At 43.0% G+C, this 23,803-nt stretch overlaps 1 protein-coding gene across 12 annotated transcripts in view; it reads left to right on the top strand.

The window, feature by feature from the left end:
* The window catches only part of PTPRM (protein tyrosine phosphatase receptor type M), a 625,500-nt gene that overhangs the window by 374,257 nt on the left and 227,440 nt on the right, over positions 1-23,803 (top strand). For all 12 annotated transcript variants that reach the window (XM_089517070.1, XM_089517069.1, XM_089517061.1 and 9 more), the window contains exons 12-13: positions 18,050-18,323; positions 19,329-19,365. In XM_089517070.1, the coding sequence (XP_089373196.1) occupies positions 18,050-18,323; positions 19,329-19,365 (311 nt within the window). The remainder of the gene's footprint in view (positions 1-18,049; positions 18,324-19,328; positions 19,366-23,803) is intronic.

The raw sequence follows: 23,803 nt of genomic DNA, 5'->3' as shown, positions 1-23,803 counted from the left end.
GGGGTAAAGATAATCCCTCAGGAATGCCATCATCCAAAGTCAGTCTTCAGGTGAAAGTTAACTGGACCAGGCCTTCACACATATCTCCCTTTATGAGCCCACTATAGTGTTGAGATCATCTGGAGAAGCCCTTCTCTTTGTCCCACAACCCTCTCTGGCTCCTTTGTGGTAACAAGGGAGAGGACATTTTCAGCAGCTGGTCCCAGACTCTGGAATTCCCTCCCTAGAGAGGCCAGGATGGCCCCATCCCTCCTTTCCTTTTGGAGGCAGATAAAAACATTATTGTGCCATCAGGCTTTTTCAATCTGACATGGGCTGGTATTTAAATGCTGTGTAATTCAGCTTTTAAAGTCTGTATAGCATTTTAAACACATTTTAATGCATAGCTGTTTTAATGCATAGCTTTTTAAATCTTTTAAAATTGTTTGTTTTTTTAAAAATTTATATTTATACATTTAAATACTTTTGTATTGTTTTTACTTGTACTGTTTTAAATTTGCTGTTCACTGCATTGAGTTTGGGAGAAAGGTAGGATAGATGATGATGGTGATGGTGATGATGATGATGATGATGATGATGATGATGATAGAAGTTTTCCAGTACTAATAATATTAAAATGTGGTATAACGTGGTCTCTTCAAAAGGAGATTTCATTTTTGCAGAGTGTTCTCTCAAAAATATTTGTGTTACAGTTCTAAAACCCAGTGGAAGACACCTGAGCAGTTGCTAACAACCAGGAACATGACTCTTTATTGATCTGATTGTTCCAGTACTGACAAGCTTTTGAACAGCACCTAACAACTGCCACATATGTGTTCTTTGACAATACAGCTGTTTTTAAGACTACAGTTCTGTGTACAATTACGTACAAGTAATTCTCAACAGTAGGACTTACTTCTGAGTAAATATGACTAAGATTTTAGTGAGGTGAATCAAAAAACAATGTGGAAATGTTCCAGTAGGGTAATTGATACTAAAGAACCATGACACAGAAGAGGGAAATCTTGACAAATCCTTTTACCTATGTTTGTTTATTAGTTGTTGTGTATAGAATTTAGACATAGCCATGTTAGTCTGGAATATCAGTATGTAAAGAATCTTGTAGCACCTTTGAGAATAACTGTGCAGAAGAAATTGTAGCATAAGCTTTCATAGAATCATAGCATTGGAAGAGACCTCAAGAACCATCAACTCCAGTTCCCTGCCATGCAGTAATGCACAGTCAAACCACCCCCGACAGATGTTCATCCAACCTTGTTTAAAAACCTCTAAAGAAAGAGTCTCCACCACACACAAGGGAGTGAAACAGCTCTTACTGTCAGGAAGCTCTTCCTAATGTTGAAGTGGAATTTTTTTCTTCCAGTACAGGGTGCCCTTGCCTTACGTGGGGATCTGTTCCGCACTCCCCTGTGTAAGGGAAGTTCAGTGAATGCTTGAGCCCCATTTAAAACAATGGGGCTTGTGCATGCAGTGGCATGGTGTGTGCCATGGGCGTGCTTACCATTGCCTTTTATGGCAAGCGGCTTTCAGTGTAAGCTGAAAGCCGCATAATATGCACCCGCATATGACACGGGCATACTGTATGAATCCACTGGTCCAGGTCATGTTCTCTGGAGCTACAGAAAGTATTTGCTCCATCTTCAGTATGGCATCCCTTGAAATTAAATTTCTTCTTCGTGGTCTCTGCGAATCACACAAATGGGTTATTTCTGCGCATGCGCAGCAAACTCGGAAACTTCTAGAATCTCCAGGCAGAAAGTCATGTAACTTTCTGCAGCCTCTTGCAACTTTTTGGCGGTAGCCCCGCCCATCCGTATATAAGACCCCTACCGGTCCGCTCTGCTTCAGTTCCTTCATTCCGCCGCGTTTGCAGCTCGAGGAACTTCGCTTGATTTTACTGAATCTCTAACTGGCTATTGAAACAGGACTGGACCTTTGACCACTCTCTTCGATCACGATTTGGACATTGTCTCAACTCTCTCGGACTTGTCAGACCGGTAACGACTAATGGCTTCGTTTAAGCAATGCACCAGGTGCGGGGTCAAAATCCCCATGTCTGATGGACACGATAGATGTGTCCTCTGCCTTGGAGAGGAGCACATCCCTGGGGCCTGCAGGCACTGTAAGGCCATGACTGCCCAGGCACTAAAAAATAGGGACCAAAAACTTAAGGCGTCCCTTTATGAAAAAGCGTTTCGCCCCAGCACGACGGTCCAAGAGTCGGCTGCCCAATCTACAGCCGCTGACCCAAAGGCTAAGCCGGAAAAGGCTTCAAAGAGGGCTCATGGAGACAAACAGAAAACCTCCAAGTCCTCTAAGGACCACCGTGAGGCCAGAAGGGCCAAATCAGCTTCTCCTCCGTCCAAGTCCAGGCGCAAGGGGCCCCCAAGTACCATATCGGTTCCCCCGCCTGAGTCTCATACCGCGGCTACTCCCATTCCGGAGATTACTGTAGCATCGGCCCCGCCACCTCTGGAACCACGGGTCCTCATCTCCTCGCATCTGTCAGTACATGACAAGGAACTGGAGATTGTTAACTTGGGAGACTCCTCAGAATCTGAAGGAGAAATCCCTGATTCGGACGCTCCCCTCTCGCCACAGAGGCAGAGACGTCCATCTAGATCACCGTCCCGTCCATTGAGGCAGAGACGCCCATCCAGATCACCGTCCCGACCCAGACGGGTTGGTACTTCTCCGCAGAGGAGGGATAGAGCAGCTTTGGGGACAGAAGCGGACGAAGCCCTAGATAGTGGCCGTCCAAATCGTTCTCCTCTGGATAGAGACCATTCGGAACGTGACCTCTTCAATACATACCCGGACTTAGTTTACAACCATCATTCTGGTCAATATCTCCTTCCAGTTGATGTCGAATATCTTCGCCGTACTGTTTCGGACCCTTCCAGAGCGAGGCTTCGCTCACCACAGCACCGACCCATTGAGTTGGATACCGAAGATCCATCCAGACGCCGCTCCCGTAGCAGGGACCCTTCTCCTGCCCGCCGCAGAGGCAGTCCTGCCAACCGCAGGGACAGTAGATCACCTTCAGGATCATGTTCCCGCTCTGCGTCCCCTTACCATCAGTTGGACGCCGATCAGCCTCTCTCCTTTGGCGAACCGGACGCACCTTCCCCGACGGATGACGTCCGTTCCTTTTCGGATAGAATAATTAGGATGGCTGATGCTCTTAAATTAGAGGTTGCCCACTCTGAAGACGTGGCACTCGATCCAGTGGAGCGCAGAATCCATGGCTGTGCCCCAGCACCTCCCTCCCTGGCATTTTTACCTTCGTTGGAGAAGATCGCTAGAAGGTCTTGGGACACTCCCGCGACTATTGCCTCCACATCTAGGAAGATCGAGAATTTATATAGAGTTACACCATCTGGACCCACTTGGCTATTTAACCATCCGAAGCCGAATTCAGCTATCGTAGAGGGTTCTCAAACCTCCTTCTCTGCTCGGCCCTCATCTTCCCCTATAGATAAAGAAAGCAGGAAGATAGATGGTTTGGCTAAAAAATTTTATGCTTCTGCTGCGTTGGACATTAAAATAGCTAACTACGCAGCATGTATGGGAGCATATGTCCAGCTCTTAATGGAAAAAATGGACCCAGTCATTGCCAAGCTCCCTGATGACAAGAAGAGGCTTATGGCTGCCATCAGAAACGAAGTCCACCAGGTAGGAGGACAACAAATCATTTCAGCGCGCCATTCCACAGACTGCGCTTCAAAGATCCTTTCCGGATCGGTGGCCCTCCGCAGGTATGCCTGGCTACGTTCTTCGGATCTCAACCCCCAGGCAAAATCCACCATTGAAGATATGCCGTTTGACAACTCCGGCTTATTTAACAAAGAAACTGATGAGAAGTTAAGCTTCAAATACATAATGAAAACCGCCGCCAAAAAGCATGGCATGTCAGCTCCTCCATCTAGACCACCTCGACAGAGATACACTGGTCAACGCTCGTGGTTCCATCATGGTCAACAGCGTTACAATCAGCCGGACCGTCAGTTTCAGTCCCAGGACACCCCTCAACAGGGCAGACCATCGAGATCCCCTTCTTCTCATCAGGATCGACGTCAGCCATCTCAGGGCCGCTACCAACAGGGCTATAAAAAGAAGGATACCAGAGGCAAGAAACGCTTTTGAAGTTTCCCAGCGCACTTCGTCACCACTGTAAACAGCCTATGGCCTTTCTTTAACACCTGGGCCTCTATTACTTCAGACTCTTGGGCCCTTAACATCGTTCGATGGAGTTATGCCCTTGAGTTCTCTGAGCTCCCTACCACCGGAGCTGTCATTTCTACTACCCCCTCGGACACCCTTCTCGACGAAGTGCGCTCCCTGTTAGATAAAGGAGCTATCGAGCCTGTACACCCATCACGGGCTCGATCATGCTTTTTCTCTAAGTACTTTATAGTCCCTAAAAAGCCTGAAGGCCTTAGACCCATCTTGGACTTGCGTGCTTTAAACTCCTTCATAGTATACAAACGTTTCAGGATGATAACTCTCGCTTCTATTCTGCCACTCTTGCAGAAAGACGCCTGGTTCGCCACCTTGGACCTGAAAGACGCCTACTTCCACATTGGCATTCGAGAACATCACCGCAGATTCCTCGCCTTCACTGTAGGCCAGGACTTCTTTCAGTACAAAGTCCTTCCGTTCGGTCTCTTGTCAGCTCCAAGAGTCTTCACGAAGTGTATGGCCCCTGTAGTCGCATACCTCCGTCAGAGGGGAATTACAGTCTTCCCATATCTGGACGACTGGCTGTTCACTGCACCGTCAAGGCAATCCCTGCAACACCAGATGGACTTTGCACAAAGCCTGTTACAGTCATTGGGAATTTGTATCAACCTGGAAAAGTCACATCTAACTCCATCCAGGCGGATCGATTTCATAGGCACGCTACTGGACTCACAAGCTGCCAAGGCTTACCTCCCACCGTCCAGATTCCTGACTCTATCTCGGGCAATACGAGCCTGCCTCCATTCCAGACATCTACCAGCCCGTGTGGTACAGGTCGCGATGGGACATTTGGCTTCAACAACTTTTGTAACGCCATGGGCAAGACTACGTCTGAGACCAGTACAATCTTGGTTCCTTTCCGTCTTCGATCCCGTGGAGGACCGACCCGACAAGATGCTCACCATTCCAAGGAAAGTCCAAGCCTCGTTACGTTGGTGGCTCCAGCCAGACAACGTCTGCTCAGGCATGCCCTTTGCCCCACCTCAACCAGACATAACTCTGACAACAGATGCGTCTCTTCAAGGTTGGGGAGCCCATGCATTGGGACTCACAGTCAAAGACAAATGGTCCCACGAAGACTCAAACCTCCACATCAATGCGTTGGAAATGTTAGCAGTGGAAAAAGCTCTCAGAGCATTCCAGAACCTGCTCTCCAACAAAGTGGTCCTCCTCCTGACAGACAACACCACGACCATGTACTACCTCAACAAGCAGGGGGGTACGAGGTTGAAGACTCTTTTAGACATCACACTCAGAATATGGGACTGGTGCATACAACACAAGATACTGCTTCAGTGTGTCCACCTCCCAGGAGACGAAAACGAGCTGGCAGACCAGCTAAGCAGATCCCGGTCAACATGCCACGAGTGGATGTTGCACCCAGATGTAACTGCCGCTCTCTTTCAACGGTGGGGCACCCCGATAGTGGATCTGTTCGCCTCACCCAACAATGCTCAACTGAAAACCTATTGCTCACAGATTCGTGCAGCCGGTTCCCTGGGAAATGCCTTCCAATTTCAATGGACAAACGGTCTCCTGTACCTGTTTCCCCCCTTCCCGTTAATCACCAGGGTATTAGCAAAGATGTGGGCGGATTCCACGAATGCCATTCTGATCACTCCATGGTGGCCCAGACAACCTTGGTTCGCCCCCCTGTTGCAACGAGCCCAAGAACATCTCCGACTGGACTACAGACCAGACTTGCTCTCGCTTCACGGCGGACAAGTTCACCACCCCGAGATGGTGGCATGGAAGATTCGATCCTGAGATCACTACCATCCGGAGTGCGAGACATTATCAAAGCAGCACAAAGACCGTCTACTCAGAGGTCTTATGCCTATAAATGGAGCAGATTCTTTACCTTCCTATGGACCAGTGATGTGTCACCGTCTAACGTCTCCATCCCGGTAGTCCTGGACTTTCTTATGACATTGAATACTGCAGGCCTCTCGTTGAGTTCCATAAAGTCTTATTTGTCTGCTATTTCATCACATTACTTATTGCAAGACAGACCATCCTTGTTTAGGGACCCTCTCATAAAAAGGTTCCTCAGAGGACTCAACAACTTACATCCACCAGTTGCAGATCCTTCTCCACAATGGAGCCTGGATACAGTTTTGGCAATTCTGATGTCCAGACCATTTGAACCTTTAACTACCACAGATCTGAGACTCCTGACATGGAAGACGGCCTTCCTGGTAGCGATCACGTCAGCCCGTCGGGCCGGTGAACTGTGTGCACTCAGAATGGACCAGCCCTTCCTACGTTTTCACAAAGACAAGGTCGTTCTCCGGACGGACATTTCATTCTTACCAAAGGTGGTGTCTGCTTTCCATGTTAACCAGGACATTGTTTTGCCAACCTTAGCCCCTAGCCCGACCACGGACTCAGAGCGCCAGCTTCACTCCCTGGATGTTCGCAGGGCACTGGCGTTCTATCTAGACAGAACTGCTGCCACCAGACGGTCGGAGAGACTTTTTGTATGCTACTCCGAGGCCAGGAGGGGACTGCCGGTTTCACCGCAGAGGTTTTCCAAGTGGGTTGCCAGTACCATTCACCTCTGCTATGAACTGGCAAAGAAGCCCCTACCAGGACGGGTTAGAGCCCATGTAACTAGGGCGGTAGCAGCATCCTCGGCCTTTTTAGCTGGGATCCCGCTCGAGGATGTGTGTAAGGCTGCTGTTTGGTCACAACCAATGACATTCATTAAGCACTATAGGCTGGACGCCAGGGCCAGGCAAGATGCAGCCTTTGGGAGGGCAGTGTTACTTTCTGCCATACATTGAATATTTACACTGTAAATAAATAACACAGTTGTTTGGTTCACATACTTTATTCTCTGTTTGATTTTTCATGGTTGACACTCCCTCCTCCTCTGACTATAGCTCGCTAGTCTAACCCATTTGTGTGATTCGCAGAGACCACGAAGAAGAAGGACAGGTTGCTCACCTGTGACTGTGTTTCTTCGAGTGGTCATCTGCGAATTCACACAAACCCACCCATCCGTCCCCTCAGTGTCTGCTCATTTGATAACGCTTGCTGCCGCGCTGTCTGCGGCTCATTCGGAACTGAAGCAGAGCGGACCGGTAGGGGTCTTATATATGGGTGGGCGGGGCTACCGCCAAAAAGTTGCAAGAGGCTGCAGAAAGTTACATGACTTTCTGCCTGGAGATTCTAGAAGTTTCCGAGTTTGCTGCGCATGCGCAGAAATAACCCATTTGTGTGAATTCGCAGATGACCACTCGAAGAAACACAGTCACAGGTGAGCAACCTGTCCATTTCAACAGGGCTATCATGTCACCTCTTAACCTTCTCTTCCCCACGCTAAACATAGCCAGCGATCTAAGTCGTTTCTTATAGGGCATGGCTTCTAGACTACTTCCTCAGATGCATGGAGTGAACTGCTGTGCAGGGAGGGTCTGTACGAATAACCATAGAAATGCAAAACATACGGCTATGGTGATGAGGTGACAAGTTCAGTTTTAACTATCATCATTGAGGGACAAAGGCAGGTGGAAAGATGTTGACTAAGGCCAGGGTGGGTGGATGTCCATATGAATGGTGGAGGAAACTTAGGAATGTGGTGTGTACAAGCTGAGAACCAGAAAGAAGATGTGATTAACTGGCTGAGAGGGCACTTCATATCTTATAACACCCTAGCCTCATGAGAACACACTTGGCACATCTCCTTGATACTCTCTCCTTTATCACATCTCCTTTCTGGTTCCCAGCCAATATACACCACATTCCTAAACTTCCTCCACCATTCATGTGGTCATCCACCCACCCTGGCCATAGGCAGTATCTTTCCACCTGCTATTGTCCCTCATCAACCATAGGTGACACTGAAATTTTCACCTCTTCACCATACCTACAAGTTTTTCATTTCTATGGCTAGTCCTATAGGCTGATTATAAAGGTCCTTCCTGGGCAGCACTTCACTCCATGCATCTGAGGAAGTAGATAAAGTCTACTAAAGCTTATGCTACAACTTCTTCTCACTTATTATTATTATTATTATTTATGGTATTTATATTTTAACTTAGTCTCAAAGGTGCTACAAGATCCCTTTGCATAGTTGATGTATATGACTGAACACTTGATTACCTTAAACTAGTTCTCACTGAAATAGTAAGCCTGTGTTTGGACTGTATAACTTCATATTGGTGATGGGACTCCCATGATATGATGTCCTTATTTCTTTTAATAATCCACACAGAAAGCAACTACAACCATGCATATCAGGCAGAAATATAGAATGTTCCCCTGATATCTGATATTGTGTTTGCAGTTGAAGTTGTGTAGGAGGGGAGGTTATCAAGAAACAATCAGCCATGTGACTTCCCACCTATTACCTGCCGAAATGGGATTCATACAGGTTTACCATGTATGTGTCCCATAGGCCGCATTCCACAATCCTGTAAAATTATAGTAATATCGCTAATGGAGGAGTGACATTGCACAAATTCAGTTGTTAAGTCTTTTGCACCAGATTTTGGCATGCGCAGAAAAGCTGTGTATTTCTGTGGTTGTATCTAGTCATCATCTGCTCTAATATAGCTTCCATTGCATAGTCAGAAGGATGGTATAGCCTTCTTTTCTTTTAACCGTAATACTGTGATCTTTTGCAGGGTGCAGGAAAATTCATGCCATTTTACATAACATTATAATATATGCATTGGAGTGAGCACAAGGAATATCTTTTCCTTGTATTTAACTAAAACCTACCATTCAGGAGAGAGTTGCAATGGCAAAAATGTGCAGCCTTTGAAGCTCCCAGAGCTCTGCTGCAATCAAGATATCATATAAATAAACAAACATTTTCCCTCCCCGAGGAGGTGAATAATTGGTCTCACTCTCATTGCAAATGCCCTTGTAGTAATGTGCAGGGGGGAAATGCCTTCACCTTCTACTGATGATACACTCTCTTTACAGCAGAACCATAGAGATTTCCTGTCTGTGTGTATAGGAATGCTAAGAAAAGGCTTTGCTTGGATGTCTTTTTGGAAGAAAATCCCCTTTGTAAATAGTGACTTTTTAAATCTTTGAAAATATTCATGTGAAATGGTTGGGCAGCCACAAAGAAGCTTAAAGATTTCATTTTTTTAAATGGGGGAATGAGATGCCATCCCTCCACTCCCCCTCCCTCTAGATTGGGAATGTAAAAGTAAATTTTATCCAAGCTTACTTGAGAGTTTGTATTGGGCATTTATCTCTAGAAGCGGAAATTAAGCCATCTTTTATTACTTCCTTCAGAAGGCTACTTGGGCCTTAGTAGGTTTATTTGTGGAGTCTATCTGTAGTAGACTAAAGGGAAAATAATATTTTGGCCTGCTCACCTATGCTTGGCCCACTTCAGAGATTTATAGTCCCCTGAGTTTGAATGAAGAGCATCAGCTTCTAGATGCTAGTAAATATGTTACAGAAAGATAACATGTTTAAGTGATGTTTGAGCAGGGATGTTTTTGAAGAATTCAGACCCCACTCTGCAAAATATATTTTACAACAGCAGCCTACATACAATAATAAGACATTGAGCATACTGAGGTCTCAGCTACTAGCAACCGTAGTGTCTTCCCAGTTTATGTCAACTAGAATGTAAGGTTTGGAATGAATGTTCTGCAGCAGAGGCTTTTGGGATACAAAATGCTTCAGGTTTCTGCCTACATCTGATAGTAACCCCCCTGCTTGTTGTTGTTGTCAACTGCCTTCAAGTCGGTGCCTACTCATAGCAGCCATGTGGATGAGACATCTCCAAGACCCTACCCTCCACTGCTCTGCTTAGGCCCTGAAGATCTCCCTGATTGAGTCAAACCACCTGGCCATGCAGTCTTCCTCTTTTTCTGCTGTCTTCTACCTTTCTTAGCATTATTGTCCTTACTGTGGCCACAGTACAATAGCCTCAGTTTTGTCATCTTGGCTACTAGGGACAATTCAGGCTTGATCTGTTTTAGGAACCATTTGTTTATTTGGCCCTCCATGCTATCCTTAGCCCTCTTCTCCAGCACCACATCTCAAATGAGTTTATGTCTTTCTGTTGGCTTTTTTCACTGTCTAGCTCTCACATCTGTACATGGTGATGGGGAATATAATGGCTTGTACAATTCTAAATTTAGTGATCAGTTGTATATCTTTGTACCTGCAACTAAGCCTGCTTCCGTAAACAACCAATTCTTAACATTTTTAAGGGGAAAGTGAGGAATAACTATAAAGTAAGAGGAGCAAGAGTTTGGCTAGTTAAAGCTTGGAGAACAACATAATCACTTTCTAAGATCTGGTAGTGCAAAATAATGGAGAAACTTACCTTTCACAGATATGCTTAAGAATTAAAAATTCAATCAATTTGAGATTTTTAAAAAGACCTGGATTATGTATTTACCATACTGGAACAAATGGTGACCAAAGGAATCCATAATTAAAGATATACCATTTCTTTATTTGTTTATGCATTTATATATCATACTTTAACCAGAATGCCTTACAGATGGCTGCTAGAATGGCTTGCAGATAGTTAATTTGACAGTTCCTGCCATCTGGTTTAAATCTAAATGCTAGGAGAAAGAGTGGGAGGAGAGAATGAAAACAATGAAGTTCAATAGCAGTAGCACATGGATTACTACATTGGTGTAAAAGCCATGCCTGTTCAGGATATATGTTAGTAGTCCCTACGGTATTCACTTATTTTACAAGCGTATGCACACAGAGTTCCTTCTCAGTTTTGACATGGTGGATAGGAAACTAATCAATACTTCAGCTCAAGACCAAGGCTCCTGTTACACAATAAATTGTGTGACTCTGGGATCCAGCGTTGGTTTATATTTATACTGTGCTAAAAGCATAAAGAATCTTTACCTTGGAATATATTTTGGAAACCCATTAAATGGTATTTTTCATGCCTCCCTGAACTTAATGCTAGCAATGTGAGATTGCTATGTGAGATTACAGTGCTCCTATTAATTTGGGTGGGATTTAGGCAGAACAAGACACCACTAGATTGTACCTAAATATCCTATAGCACTTTAAAAATTAACTAGTCTGTTGTGGCAGGAGGTTTTGTAAATAAGTTCCTCCTTCATTAGATTCATTAAATAGAAGGAATTGGTGTGGCCATTTGTTTGTTGCATGCCTTCAAGCTGTTTTTGTCATGGGTGTTTCTTGGCAAGATTTGTTCAGAGGTAATTTACCATTGCCTTCCACTGAGGCTGAGAGAGTGTAACTTGCCCAGGCCCACCTAGGGGCAAAGCAGATGGCACAAAAGGTCTGTGTCAGAACTGCACCACTGTCATTTGGCCCACGACTGTGGCACTCGCACATGCCAGCCTTGATCTGGGCTGCCACTACAGTCCTGAACCAGGCACCAAAAAGGAGCTATACAGTGGGCCCTTCCCTTGCGCGGGGGGTCTGTTCTGGACTCCCTGCGTAAGGGGAATTCCACGTATGCTTAAGCCCACTTAAAGATAATGGGGCTTATGCCTGCGGTGTGGTGCGGCGTGTGGGCCATAGGCCCGCACGTTATTACCCCTTCCGAGGTACACCAAACCTTCTTCTAGCACGGCTTTCAGCGTATGCTGAAAGCTGCATAAGTCGTGCCTGCATATGACGCAGGCGCACTCTATTTTACTACTCTTTTTTGGGCTGGTTCTTTGGCTAAGAGCCATGCCCAGGGAGAGGGGGCTTCTGGTTGTGTTTAGGAAGTGCGTCATCTGAACATCATGCCCCCAATGCAACCCAATGACAGTCCTTTTGGGCCATCTGTTTGAGGCTTTAGTGGGTTTCTGTGACTCAGTGAGGATTCAAACCCTGATCTCTCAGTGTCTTATTTATTTATTTACTATTTTTGGTATTTATACCCCGCCCTTCAGCCCTAAAGATTCTCAGAGAGGCTTACAATTATTATTATTTTTAATTAGACAATTTCCTGCCCTCGGGCTTACAATCTAAAAAGACACGACACAAAAGGAAAAGGGAATGGTGGTGGGGAAGGGGATCATGTCCAGCAGTTTTTCTCTCCCTCTGAGGCTTGGGCCAAGGCAGATGGAGTTAGGGAGCCACCAAGGTTCTTCTTCTTAATCCTAGTCCAACACTCAAACCACTACACCATGCTGTTTCTCTTGGCCATTTGTATGGTTGATGAAGAAAACAAACAAAATTAGATATAATGATACCAGATGTTCAAAGAACATTTCCTTATTCATGAAGTATTTCTGTATGCATGAACTGCATGTGGTAATAGTAAAAAAAAAATGGAGAATAAATAATTTTGTTCAGATTATAGTATGTAATAAAAATTTTGACACATTCTGGTTGAGCCTGGATTTTATTTCATATTTTTGTTTAAATGCAAATATATGGATTTTTTTTTAAAGGCATAGTGCTTCTTAAGACAATTGGAAAATATGATCAACACACTGGAGGGATATAAGATCTAGTTCAGTGATTGCTGGTTTTATCAAATTTGAGCCTAAAGATTTTTTTTCTGGCTGTGGTGTTGCATTATATATTACCAAGAAGCATTTCCAATAGTAAGATTTAAGGGGTTTTTTTATATTATGGCTGTAATTCAAATGATCTTATAAAATTCATTAGCAAGATGATCTCATTTATACAAATTTAAAACACATAACTCATAAAATGCTGTCAGGTTACTGTTGACCCAGGTGCTTATAGTGTATTAATTTACATCAGGGAGACAGTCCTGTGTGGAAATGGGGCAGCAGACAGGATTTAGCCATTTTTCATTACCACTTGGACTTTGATAAAGGGGAACAGAAAAGAGCTTTGTGACCTTTCAGTGCTTAAATTATTTAAGAGCAAATAGATTTGAGGTCTGGTTGCTCACAAATCTAATTTGTCTTTCAGAGTAAAGATGAAAAGATATTTGGGGTTTGAAATAGCTCTAGTCAACTTGGTTCTTCCTTTAATGAGTCAGAGGATGAATCCAGGTGTTTAGACTGCACTGTACAAGGAGTGCTGCATGCAGGTTAACCAGACTGATCAGGATATAACTAGACTTGAATGCCAATTCTACTGTAACATTTCAGACAACCTTTATAAATGGATGTAAACAAGGCTTCATTCAGGTTAGAGATGCAAACTTTCTATATGAGAATCCATAGCAGGGATGGGCAACTGGATGGCTGCATTAGCCATCCAGAAGACTTTGGAGGGCTGTACCTGCTTGCTTACACACACACACACACACACCAATTTGTTGTTAGCATTCATGGACAGCAGCCTGTAGCAAGAGTGATGTCTATCTCTTTTAGCCAGGGAAGAGGATAGTCCACTGACAATGACTGTAAGATGTGTCTTCTCACCCAAACAATATGACAATTCCACAGGATCCATTAACTGTAGGACAGTAATCAGTCAAGACTGTCCCTAAAAGAGTACATAGGGTACAGAATGATTTGATTCCCCTTATATCAACCACACTGCTCATAGGCAAGAGTCAGTTGCAAACCCAAATGTGATTGTTCTTTGATGCTCACAGTTCTCTCAATCTGCAATGTGCAGTTTTGAATTGGTATAGTGGGCCCTTGGTATCCTTGGGGGATCCGTTCCGGACCCCCCCCCCCCCCGCTTCTGGTGGAAAACAAAATTAATGTATGTTCAAGTCCCATTGTCCTTAATGACAGCACAGCCATGTGGCCACATCACCATTAGGGAGAATGAGACAAAAGTCCCTCACCCTGCTCCCCTCCCTCCTTCCTTCCTTGCTTCCTTCCTTCCTGTCTGCCCCAGCTTCGCTTTGGGGGCGAAGTCTACCATCCAGTCAGCTGGAGCCAGGGCCAGGGCTTGAGTCTCAGAGCCCAGGCCTAGTATCCAGGACGGAGCCTCTGGGCTCTGAGACTCAAGTCCTGGCCCTTGCTCCCTCCTGCCAACAGAACTCTGGGACTTGATTCAGAGCCCTGTTGGCCAGAGGAAGCTCCAGGGCTGGGGCTTGAGTCTTGAAGCCCAGAGGCTTCATCCTGGGAATAGGGGTTGCAAGACTCAAGCCCTGGCTCCAGCCCCGACGCTGGCAGACTGGATGGCAGACTCCACCCCCAAAGTCAATCCAGGGCAGAGAGGAAGGAAGGAAGGAAGGAAGGAAGGAAGGAAGGAAGGAAGGAAGGTGGCACAGCTGCATGCAGGCTGCCATTGAGGACAATGGGCTTGCCATCCGCGGATGCTCAAATCCACAGATGGCAAGTCCATGGATAAGGAGGGCCCACCGAACTATGGATAAGCACCATGACAGTACCTTTCTGCGGTGGTGGGATTGCTTGCACCTGTGAGGCAATAGGTTATGTTGATGGTAGCAGTACTGCTAGTAGGATCTCCCATGTCAGACAGGTTTTTGTTAAGGGGCCAGACTAAATGTGTCAAACAGCTACTGAGCAATAGGAATAGAGTGGATAACACTGGTGGAGGATCTCTTAGAGATAATAGCTATAGCAACTTAGCTAACATTTTTTTAGTACTACACATAGCAAGGCATGGTAAACCCCCTTTAAATGTCTTTCACTGTGAAAACCCTATGATGAGACAAAGAGATGAAACAGGAGATATTTCCAGAAGATGAGACTCCCAAGTCAGAAGACGCTCAGTGAGCTACTGGGGTACAGTAAAGGACAATTACGAATAACACTGTGCCTGGGCATGGACAGGGGTAGTGTGTCCCTGTTAGTGCTCTTGGACATCTCAGCGGCTTTCGATACCATTGACCATGGTATCCTTCTGGAGCGCCTGGGGGAGTTGGGAATCGGGGGCACTGCGCTCCAGTGGTTTCGATCCTACCTCTCGGGTAGGTTCCAGATGGTGCAGCTGGGGGACATGCACTCCGATAAGAGGGCCCTTACATCTGGTGTCCCTCAAGGAGCCATTCTGTCCCCCATGCTTTTCAACATTTACATGAAACCGCTGGGAGAGATCATCCGGAGGCACGGGGCGCGGGGTTATCAGTATGCTGATGACACCCAGATAGTCTTCTCTATGTGTCCGACTGATTCAGTGACCAAGGATGGCATCTCTCCTCTCGTCGCCTGTCTGGAGTCGGTAATGGGCTGGATGAGGGAAAATAGACTCAGCCTGAATCTAGAGAAAACGGAAGTGCTCGTGATAGGTTCTCGGGCCTAGGAATGGTTGTGTCTCCACCTGTCCTGAACGGGGTCACGCTTCCCGTGAAGGACTCAGTGAGCAATCTGGGGGTGCTCCTTGACTCGTCGCTCCACCTTACATCTCAGGTGGATGCGACAGTCAGGAGTACCTGTTATCAGCTTCGGTTGATCCGCCAGCTGCGCCCCTACCTGGGCCAGAGGGACCTTGAAACGGTAGTACATGCTCTGGTAATCTCTCGATTGGATTTCTGTAATGCGCTCTACATGGGGGAACCCTTGTACCATACCCGGAAGCTGCAATTGGTGCAGAATATGGCGGCAAGACTGGTCACTGGTACTTCCAGGACCAGTCATATAACACCAGTCCTTAAAGACCTTCATTGGTTGCCTATTCGCTTCCGGGCGCAATACAAGGTGTTGGTTATTACCTATAAAGCCCTAAATAGCTTGGGCCCAGGGTACTTGGAGGACCGCCTCTCTCCATACAATCCGCCCCGCACACTCAGGTCTGCCGGGAAGCAATTGTTAAGGGTTCCAGATGCTAGATATGTCACCACCACGCAGAGGGCCTTTTCTACCTCGGCCCCAAGCTCTGGAACTCGCTTCCCGGCGAGCTCCGCTCGGCCGCCTCGCTGGAACAGTTTAAAAAGGGGTTAAAAACACACCTATTCCAGCAGGCATACCCTGACCCCTGATGACCCCTGATATACTCCCTTCCTCTCTCCTCTCAGCAGCATTGTTGAGCTAGCGTGAGACTGTTTACTGTATGATTTGCTTTTATGATGTTTTTAATGGTTTTTATTGTTATATGTGTTGTGTTGTGAAACCGCCTTGATCTCTGGAAAGGCGGTATATAAATAAAATGTTGTTGTTGTTGTTATTATTATTATTATTATTAATGATACAAGTGGAATCAAGCCAAAAGGACATTCAGCTGTTGACACCCTTGTGAAAGAAAAATTCAAAGCAGCACGACACTTAGGAACGTGAGAAGCATGAATCAGGAGAAGCTAGATGTAGTCACTGGAAAAAGGAACTACATGCAGTTTACTTAGTGGGATAGTCAACATCATACTCATAAAAATCAACTTCAGGTTCATAGATTTGATAATAATTACCTGATTATAATAGGGGATTTTACAATTGGCCCTCTGTATACACGGATTCTTTATTTAGGGATTCAGCCATCCGCAACTTGAAAATATTTTTTAAAAGTATATACAGTTGGCCCTCCATTTTCACGGGGGATCCGTTCAAGACCCCCTCCCCCGGTGCGCAAAAATGGAGGCTCACGCATATTCAAGCCTCATAGGCTTGAATGGGGTGCACCCCTGCACACACCATTGGAAATAGCAGAGGTCGCCCCTCCATGGATATTTGAGGGCGTGAATCCCAGATCCACGAGTTAGGAGGAGCAATTGTACCAGTAAATTCCAAAAAGCAAACCTTGATTTTCTCATTTTATATAAGGGGCACCATTTTACTATGCCATTGTATTTAATAGGACTTGTGTGTCTGTGGATTTTTGTGTCCATGGGGGAACTAAAACCTGGAACCAAATTTAACTGGCAGAATTTCTCAGCTTCACTTGAGCTTATTTATAGGGTACCCTGCTATTCATCCCCTATGTGTATTTCACATTCACAATCTAGGCTGTATTTTAACTCAGTCCATTCAAACATATATTCCATATTTGGTACTGATCAATCTGACCATCTCCAAGGAAATTAGTAGGCTGCCTCACTAGGGTTCCCTAAAGATGGTTTCTGCATATTCCTTCTGCCATCTTCTGGGGCTGAGAGAGTGGGACTTGCCAAAGGCCACCCAATGGGTTTCCATGGTCATGAGGATTTGAATTCCCGGGTTCTTGTTCAACATGAGACCAAACTGGTTCTCATAGAGAATGAGGGAGCTTAAATCCCATGGGCCATGTTTCCTCCTCCCTTGTCTCCAGAATGATCCTTTTTGGGGCCTATCGCTCATAGAAAAACTGCAACCTGGTAGATTTATGCCTATTTAGATTTTGGAAACAGGGTGAGAGAGACTAAGGAGACTTCACCTTCCCTAATGGACCTCATTTTCATTAGTAGAGAAGATCATGTGCCCTATGATAACATAGCCAGCATATTTGACCATGAGAATTTCTGAAACATTCTGGGAGTCACCAGGAAGAAGGCCCCTTCCCTGGCAGAGCCCATCTTCTTCCTTAGATAGGATCATCTATTCTGTCCTAACCTGGTCAGAAAATTTGACCATTAGGATTATCCTCACAAGTACTGCAGTCAGTGTTCTTCTGCTGCTCATTTATTGTTTTCCCATTCAGTCAGATATCATACTGCTTTATTCAAACAGAGCAAATCCCATAAAGTGAGTATCTTGTACCTACTTTTCATGTTTAAAAGTATTTATCATTAATGAAATATGCACATTGTACTTGAGTGTATCCAAAGACTATGTAATGTTCTTAAAACTTTATGGTGAATATTATTTTCCTTATGTATATTTAAAAGAAAGTAAGAATATGTATTTTAACCCTTAAGTCTTGAATATTAAATATTTCATTCATCTCCTTGCTTTTAAGCATGATGTACTTTAACATAAAAACTAGCTAATGGGGTTTCTGAATGGATATGTTTCACATGCTTTAAATTAACCCATCCCTTTTTTTCTCATTCCTTATTCTTCCACCACCCTGTCCCATTTCTTAGTGTCTACCAAATAGTTGTTGAGGAGGAACGTCCCCGCAGAACCAAGAAAACAACCGAAATCTTGAAATGCTATCCAGTGCCGATTCACTTCCAGAACGCTTCCCTTTTGAACTCTCAGTATTATTTTGCAGCAGAGTTTCCAGCCAACAGTATTCAAGCTGCTCTGCCCTTTACTATTGGTGACAACAAAACCTACAGCGGCTTCTGGAACACTCCTCTTCTCCCTCATAAAAGCTATAGCATTTATTTTCAAGCTGTCAGCAGAGCCAATGGGGTAAGTCTTCAGACCGGTATCCAGGTGTGCTGGCAATACAATGCCAAAAATACATTGGAAAAAGAGATTACACTTTTTTCCCTTTGAATATTCACAGTGGCCTCTTCTTATTGGGGTGGGCAAGAAGTGAAGAAAAGAGGCATTAATTTCATATTCATGTCAATGAAGACAAGCCTAAGCACACATTCCTTACAAAAATACTGGCACTCTGTCTTACTACTGCTGTTAAACGATTTTTCCCTTTCCATTATCTGTCCTCTTTGCTTACTCAGTTGAATTACATTAGTTTACATCAGGCTGAATGTTCATATTCCCTCTTGCTTGCCCTGAGTTAGACATATATCTTTCGTTTTCTCTCTTTCAAGCAGTGTAAGAGAAATAAGTTGACAGAGTCAAAGTGAAAAATATATAAAATGTTCTTCCTTTACAGATCACATTTTATCCAGCTGATTCTACCATTGTTTTCCATTTTCTGGGCAGACCTACCCAAAGCCCTTCAACTCCTGATAAGCTTTGGCTGTCTCTCTTGACAGCAAGGAAATGTTTTCTGCCAAATACCATAATAGCCCCTCTTTTACAGTGCACTGACAGTGCAGAAATGTGAAACACCATTGATTTTTGTTTGCTTTGTTACATTGTCTTGCATGTTGCTTAGAACTATGTAGCTGACAGTAAAGAAAAGAAAATATTCCAAGGTCAGGGTGTTGTCAGGGGGAGGGGGGAAAGTGCAGGTATCATGCCTAGTAACATCTCATTCATCTTCTAGGTTAATGTTAAGTGAAGTATTGATGTTACATGTCCATGTGCATTTTCCTTCTGTTGTCTATAGCAAGGAAATGAGATGAACTACTGCAAAATCCCATTAAGCTTGAGAACAAACATGGAAAGTTTATGCTTTCCTTAGATCTTAGAAGCTGCTTCAGCAGAAGCAGTACATCTTTTATTTTCTTCTTTTACTGTGGATGCAAATCAACAAATGACCTTTTCTTTCTTTGTCTGGCATAGGAAACGAAAATTGACTGTGTCAGAGTGGCCACAAAAGGTATGCTTCAGTTGTGTCTTTCTTCTAACCTGAAATCTGCTGACCTTTATGGTAGAACATTTACATTGTTTCCTAGATATGTGTAATTCTGTCACAATACTTTAAACTTTAACTTTTGTTGTTAACTGTCATCAAGTCAGCTTCGACTTATGGCAACCTGATAAATGAAATAGCTCCATTTTACCCTATCAATATCAGCCCTCCTTAGGTCTTTCAGACTCAGAGTCATGGCTTCCTTGATTGAGTCTATCCATCTGGAGTATGATATTCCTCTTTTCCTGCTGCCTTCCCCCTTACCTAGTATTATTGTCTTTTCTAGTGAGTCATGTCTTCCCATGATATAGCCAAAGTACGACAGTCTCAGTTTAGTCCTCTTTGCTTCCAGGAAGAGTTCAAATTTGATTTGCTGTAAGACCCATTTATTTAAATATAGAAGCAAGGTGTCAAATTGTTGGGTTGTATATTTTCTTTATAAAAATATTTTGATCAGCACACTAATTTTAAAAATGTAAAACTACATACAGGTTGAGTCTCTCTTATCTAAAATTCTGAAATCAAGAATACTCCAAAATCCAAAACTTTTGGAGCCAAAACACTAGTAACGTAGTATGTACATTTGCAAGATTGGAGAGAGAGGTGTGACTGAACAACCAGCAGGTGGATGCAGGTGGCTGGAAGGCTACCTGGAGATCTCCAGCACACTAATCAGATTCCATAAAATGGTGTGATTTTTGCAAGCTGCAAAGAGAAACGGTTGGAGACAACAACTTGGATTTCAGGCTGCCCATCAGTACTGCTACTTCTTCAAAGTCCATTCTTCCTAGCTCCTATCACCTGCCTGCTTCTCTTGCTGCTTGCCTTCTCCAACTGCTGCCCCAGTCATTTGAAAATATACTCCATGCATTTTTTTCCTGACCAGGTTTTTGAAATCTCATGAATCTCTCTTTCCAGCTCGCAAATATTGAACCATTTTATTTTCTATAAGAGACCTGATTAGTGTACAGGAGATCTCTGGGAGCCCTCCAGCCACCCACTTATGCCTTTGAAGTGGTGGAGGCAGTGCTCTGTCTGTTCACAAAACAGACAGGGGAGGCTGACAAATATTAAAAAAAAAAAAATCCAAAATCTGAAACACTTCCAGTTCCAAGCATTTCAGATAAGAGAGACTCAATCTGTACAAGGAGAAAATAGTACATATACTAAAAAAAAAAACAACACATCACAATCTAATCAAAACTAATGTTATTCTGATATAACTATACATTGTATAAACTGGTCTATAAATCTAAACATTTATGCCCGAAAATTGATCCCAAAATCCCAGGTCGACTTATTTATGGGTCACTATGGTTATGGTTGTAGCTCTTTCAGATTTCCCCATGTGGTGCAAAGAGATGTTTATTTCTCTCTAGAGCCAAGCAGAAAGAGTCCTGGGTGATTGTTTGATATCGCTGTTTGTTTAAGAATCCCGCCTGTGCATCAGGCTGAAACGAAAGCTGAAATGATGAAGCAAAAAGCCTTTATGAGAGTCTCTCTTATCATATGCACACATACACACTGAAGGAGCCTCCAGATTTAACCCTTGACCTATCCACAGGTCATGGCAAAATCCAAAAATATGGCCCCAAAACCTGACCTTGATTTATACATAAGGTCGACTTATAGTTTAGTATATACAGTACTTAACAAAATTCAAGACAAGTATACTAAAACAATAGAGTTGTATTTGACTTACAACTCTCTAGTAGAGGGTTATAGTTAATAATAATAATAAATTTTATTTGTATTTCCCACCTCTTCCTGTAGATCAAGGCGGGATTACAGCAAAGAATAAAAACCACAATACAATACAAAATACAATATTATCTAAAAAATACAGTCAGTAAAACAATAGCAATATTTCTACCAATCACTAAAAAGGCCAAATCATCATCATCTAAATCAACCAAAAGTAATCACATAATTTAACTATTAAATAAGCAATTATCATTTGACTTTTATATTAATGCTTCCTTTTAAGCTTCACAACATAATTCCACCAGTCTTCCCCAATTGTTGGGCATGTATTCCATAAATAATTACCATTCTTCTTTAAAGGTATCCACTATATTATCTCTTTAAAAGTTGGTCAGTTTGTCCATCTCTGCTAAATCCTACAATTATAACATACAGTCTTCAACAGAGAGTATTTTTCTGAGCACCTCTACACATAAATTACTCTTGCTGCTGTTATAATATATTGTAGGATCCTTCCATACTTCTTACCCAGCTTGTCATCCAACAATCCCAACAAAAATATCTCTGGTTTTAATTGCAATTTGTTTTTCAGTATCACTTCCATCTTGGCATGAACCAATTTTCTTGCTTTTTCACATGTCCACCACATATGGTAAAAATTCCCACCATTCACGTTGCATTTCCAACCTAAATTTGTCCTTTACACATTTTAGAGATCCTATCTGGGTTTAAGTACCATTTTTACATATTATAAAATTTCTTTAAAATTATAACCTTTTTCCATGTTTCTTTCAACTCTCCAGTTGTATATTCTGGCCTATATTCTGTTTCCATTTCACCATACGGTTGTTAACCAATTCATCTTCCTTTTCTATCCTCAACAATAATGTAAACGTTTTAGTTATTAAATTATCATCATTTACACACAGTTGTAATTCAAAATCTGATTATGGCCCCATACAGACAGGCCAAAATAAAGCTGCTTCGGGTCACTTTGGAGGTGTGCTGTTTAAATGATACATGTGTCCCAAGAGTCCGGAAGATGTGCCAAAGTTGCGCTCCGGTCCTTAGGACTGGATTGTGGCTTTGGCACGGCTTCCGGACTCTTAGGATGTATGGATCATTTAAACAGCATACCTCCAAAGTGACCCGAAGCAGCTTTATTTTGGCCTGTCTGTATGGGGCCTTAGTTACCTCAAAATCAAGTAAATTTAAATCCATTCTAAATCTTTCTAATAGTTCCAATAGGTGTCAGTAAAAAACATTTTAACTTCAAATCCATCTGTTTTTCAAACATTTTCATTTTATATTGATCTTCTTCTGTTTTCAGGAGGTCTTCATGTACAATCCATTGGGCCATTTCCTAGTCATACTTTAATTATTTTATAAAACTATTAAAAAAAAAACAGGAAACATTTATGTTAGTGATCCAGATCAACCATGACTAATAGGACTCCTGGATATAATGATTTCTGCAAGCAGTGGTTATGATTTGTACTCCTTGTCTCTCCATTTGGGCATGCTTTTCTTATTTAGTTTTTCCTCAGAATAAGTTAACAAACACAGGAAATATGGGATTTGTGCAGTTATAAATACATTTTAGACAGAATTTTTTGTGTGCATTACAAAACAGTTTTGTAATTCCATACCTTTCAAAACTGGCTTGTTGAGCATTGTCAAAGAACTGTTCTTTGGAAAAGGAAAGTTGAGAAAACTCTGCTTAGCTGTCAGAGCAATCCACCCTATGATCTTGTTGTCAGCCAGAGTAGTTTTTCAGAATCTCTGCTTTGCTGCCACAACCACTACTAATTCTGTGTCATGTTATATAATAGGCCTTCTGGCATTGTTGTTGATATCCCCCTCATTTTCTAAAGAATAAGAATATTTAATGTGGGTCATTCTACAAGATGATGTAATAAACGCTGTGTGGCCAGTATTTTGGCAGTTATTTAAAGAGCTGCATTCACCTCCCAGTTTTACTTAGCGGATGCTTCTGGCATTTTACTAACTGCATATTATTCCTGATCTTATAGAATTTTGTTCATTTTTTGTGTTGGCATTTTTAAAAAGGAAGAATTTAGTAAAAGGGAAAAAATTTGGTGCCAGTTTATTATAAATTGGTATACTCATTAACGTCACTTGGCAATCTGTGTTCTAAATCTTTTAAAGTTATTCTGCCATTTGTTTCACTGTTTGATTAGATGAACTGTTTTATTCCTTTTGCTTAGGAAAAAAAAAAGAGAAATTTCTTCAATAAAATAGCTACCATAGCAACAGATGACATCAAAGTTTCTTCTTAGGAGAAAGAAAAGAAAGAGATTCAACTTTTATTTAAGCACATGCCATTTCATTTTATGTTGTGAAAGCATGTTTCTGAGAACTTAATAGAATCTCCGAAAAGGATTTCAGTGTTACTCTATGAGGAACTGGATGCAAGAGTGCTCCAAGCTACAGTGTAGGACAGAAAAAAGAATTTTCTGCAAATAATTGTGGTTTTTTTTTAAAAAAATACTACTTTTATTAAATTGTTCATGGGATATACTGATTTCTCCAAGTGCTGAAAATCTACATGATAAATATAGTTTATATGTTTTCCATACCATTTGAAATCACTGCAGTTATTTTTCTGTCCACTAAAAGGAGAGTTCGGGATGGATGCTAGTTCAAGTTTATATTCTTAGAGCAGAATTCTGTTGTTTAT

This window comes from Sceloporus occidentalis, unplaced genomic scaffold, assembly GCF_023333645.1.
Source record: "Sceloporus occidentalis isolate IW3139 unplaced genomic scaffold, rSceOcc1.0.p SCAF_3, whole genome shotgun sequence".
In the NCBI taxonomy this organism is placed as follows: Eukaryota; Metazoa; Chordata; class Lepidosauria; order Squamata; family Phrynosomatidae; genus Sceloporus; species Sceloporus occidentalis.
This window is presented reverse-complemented; position numbering and strand designations above follow the sequence as displayed.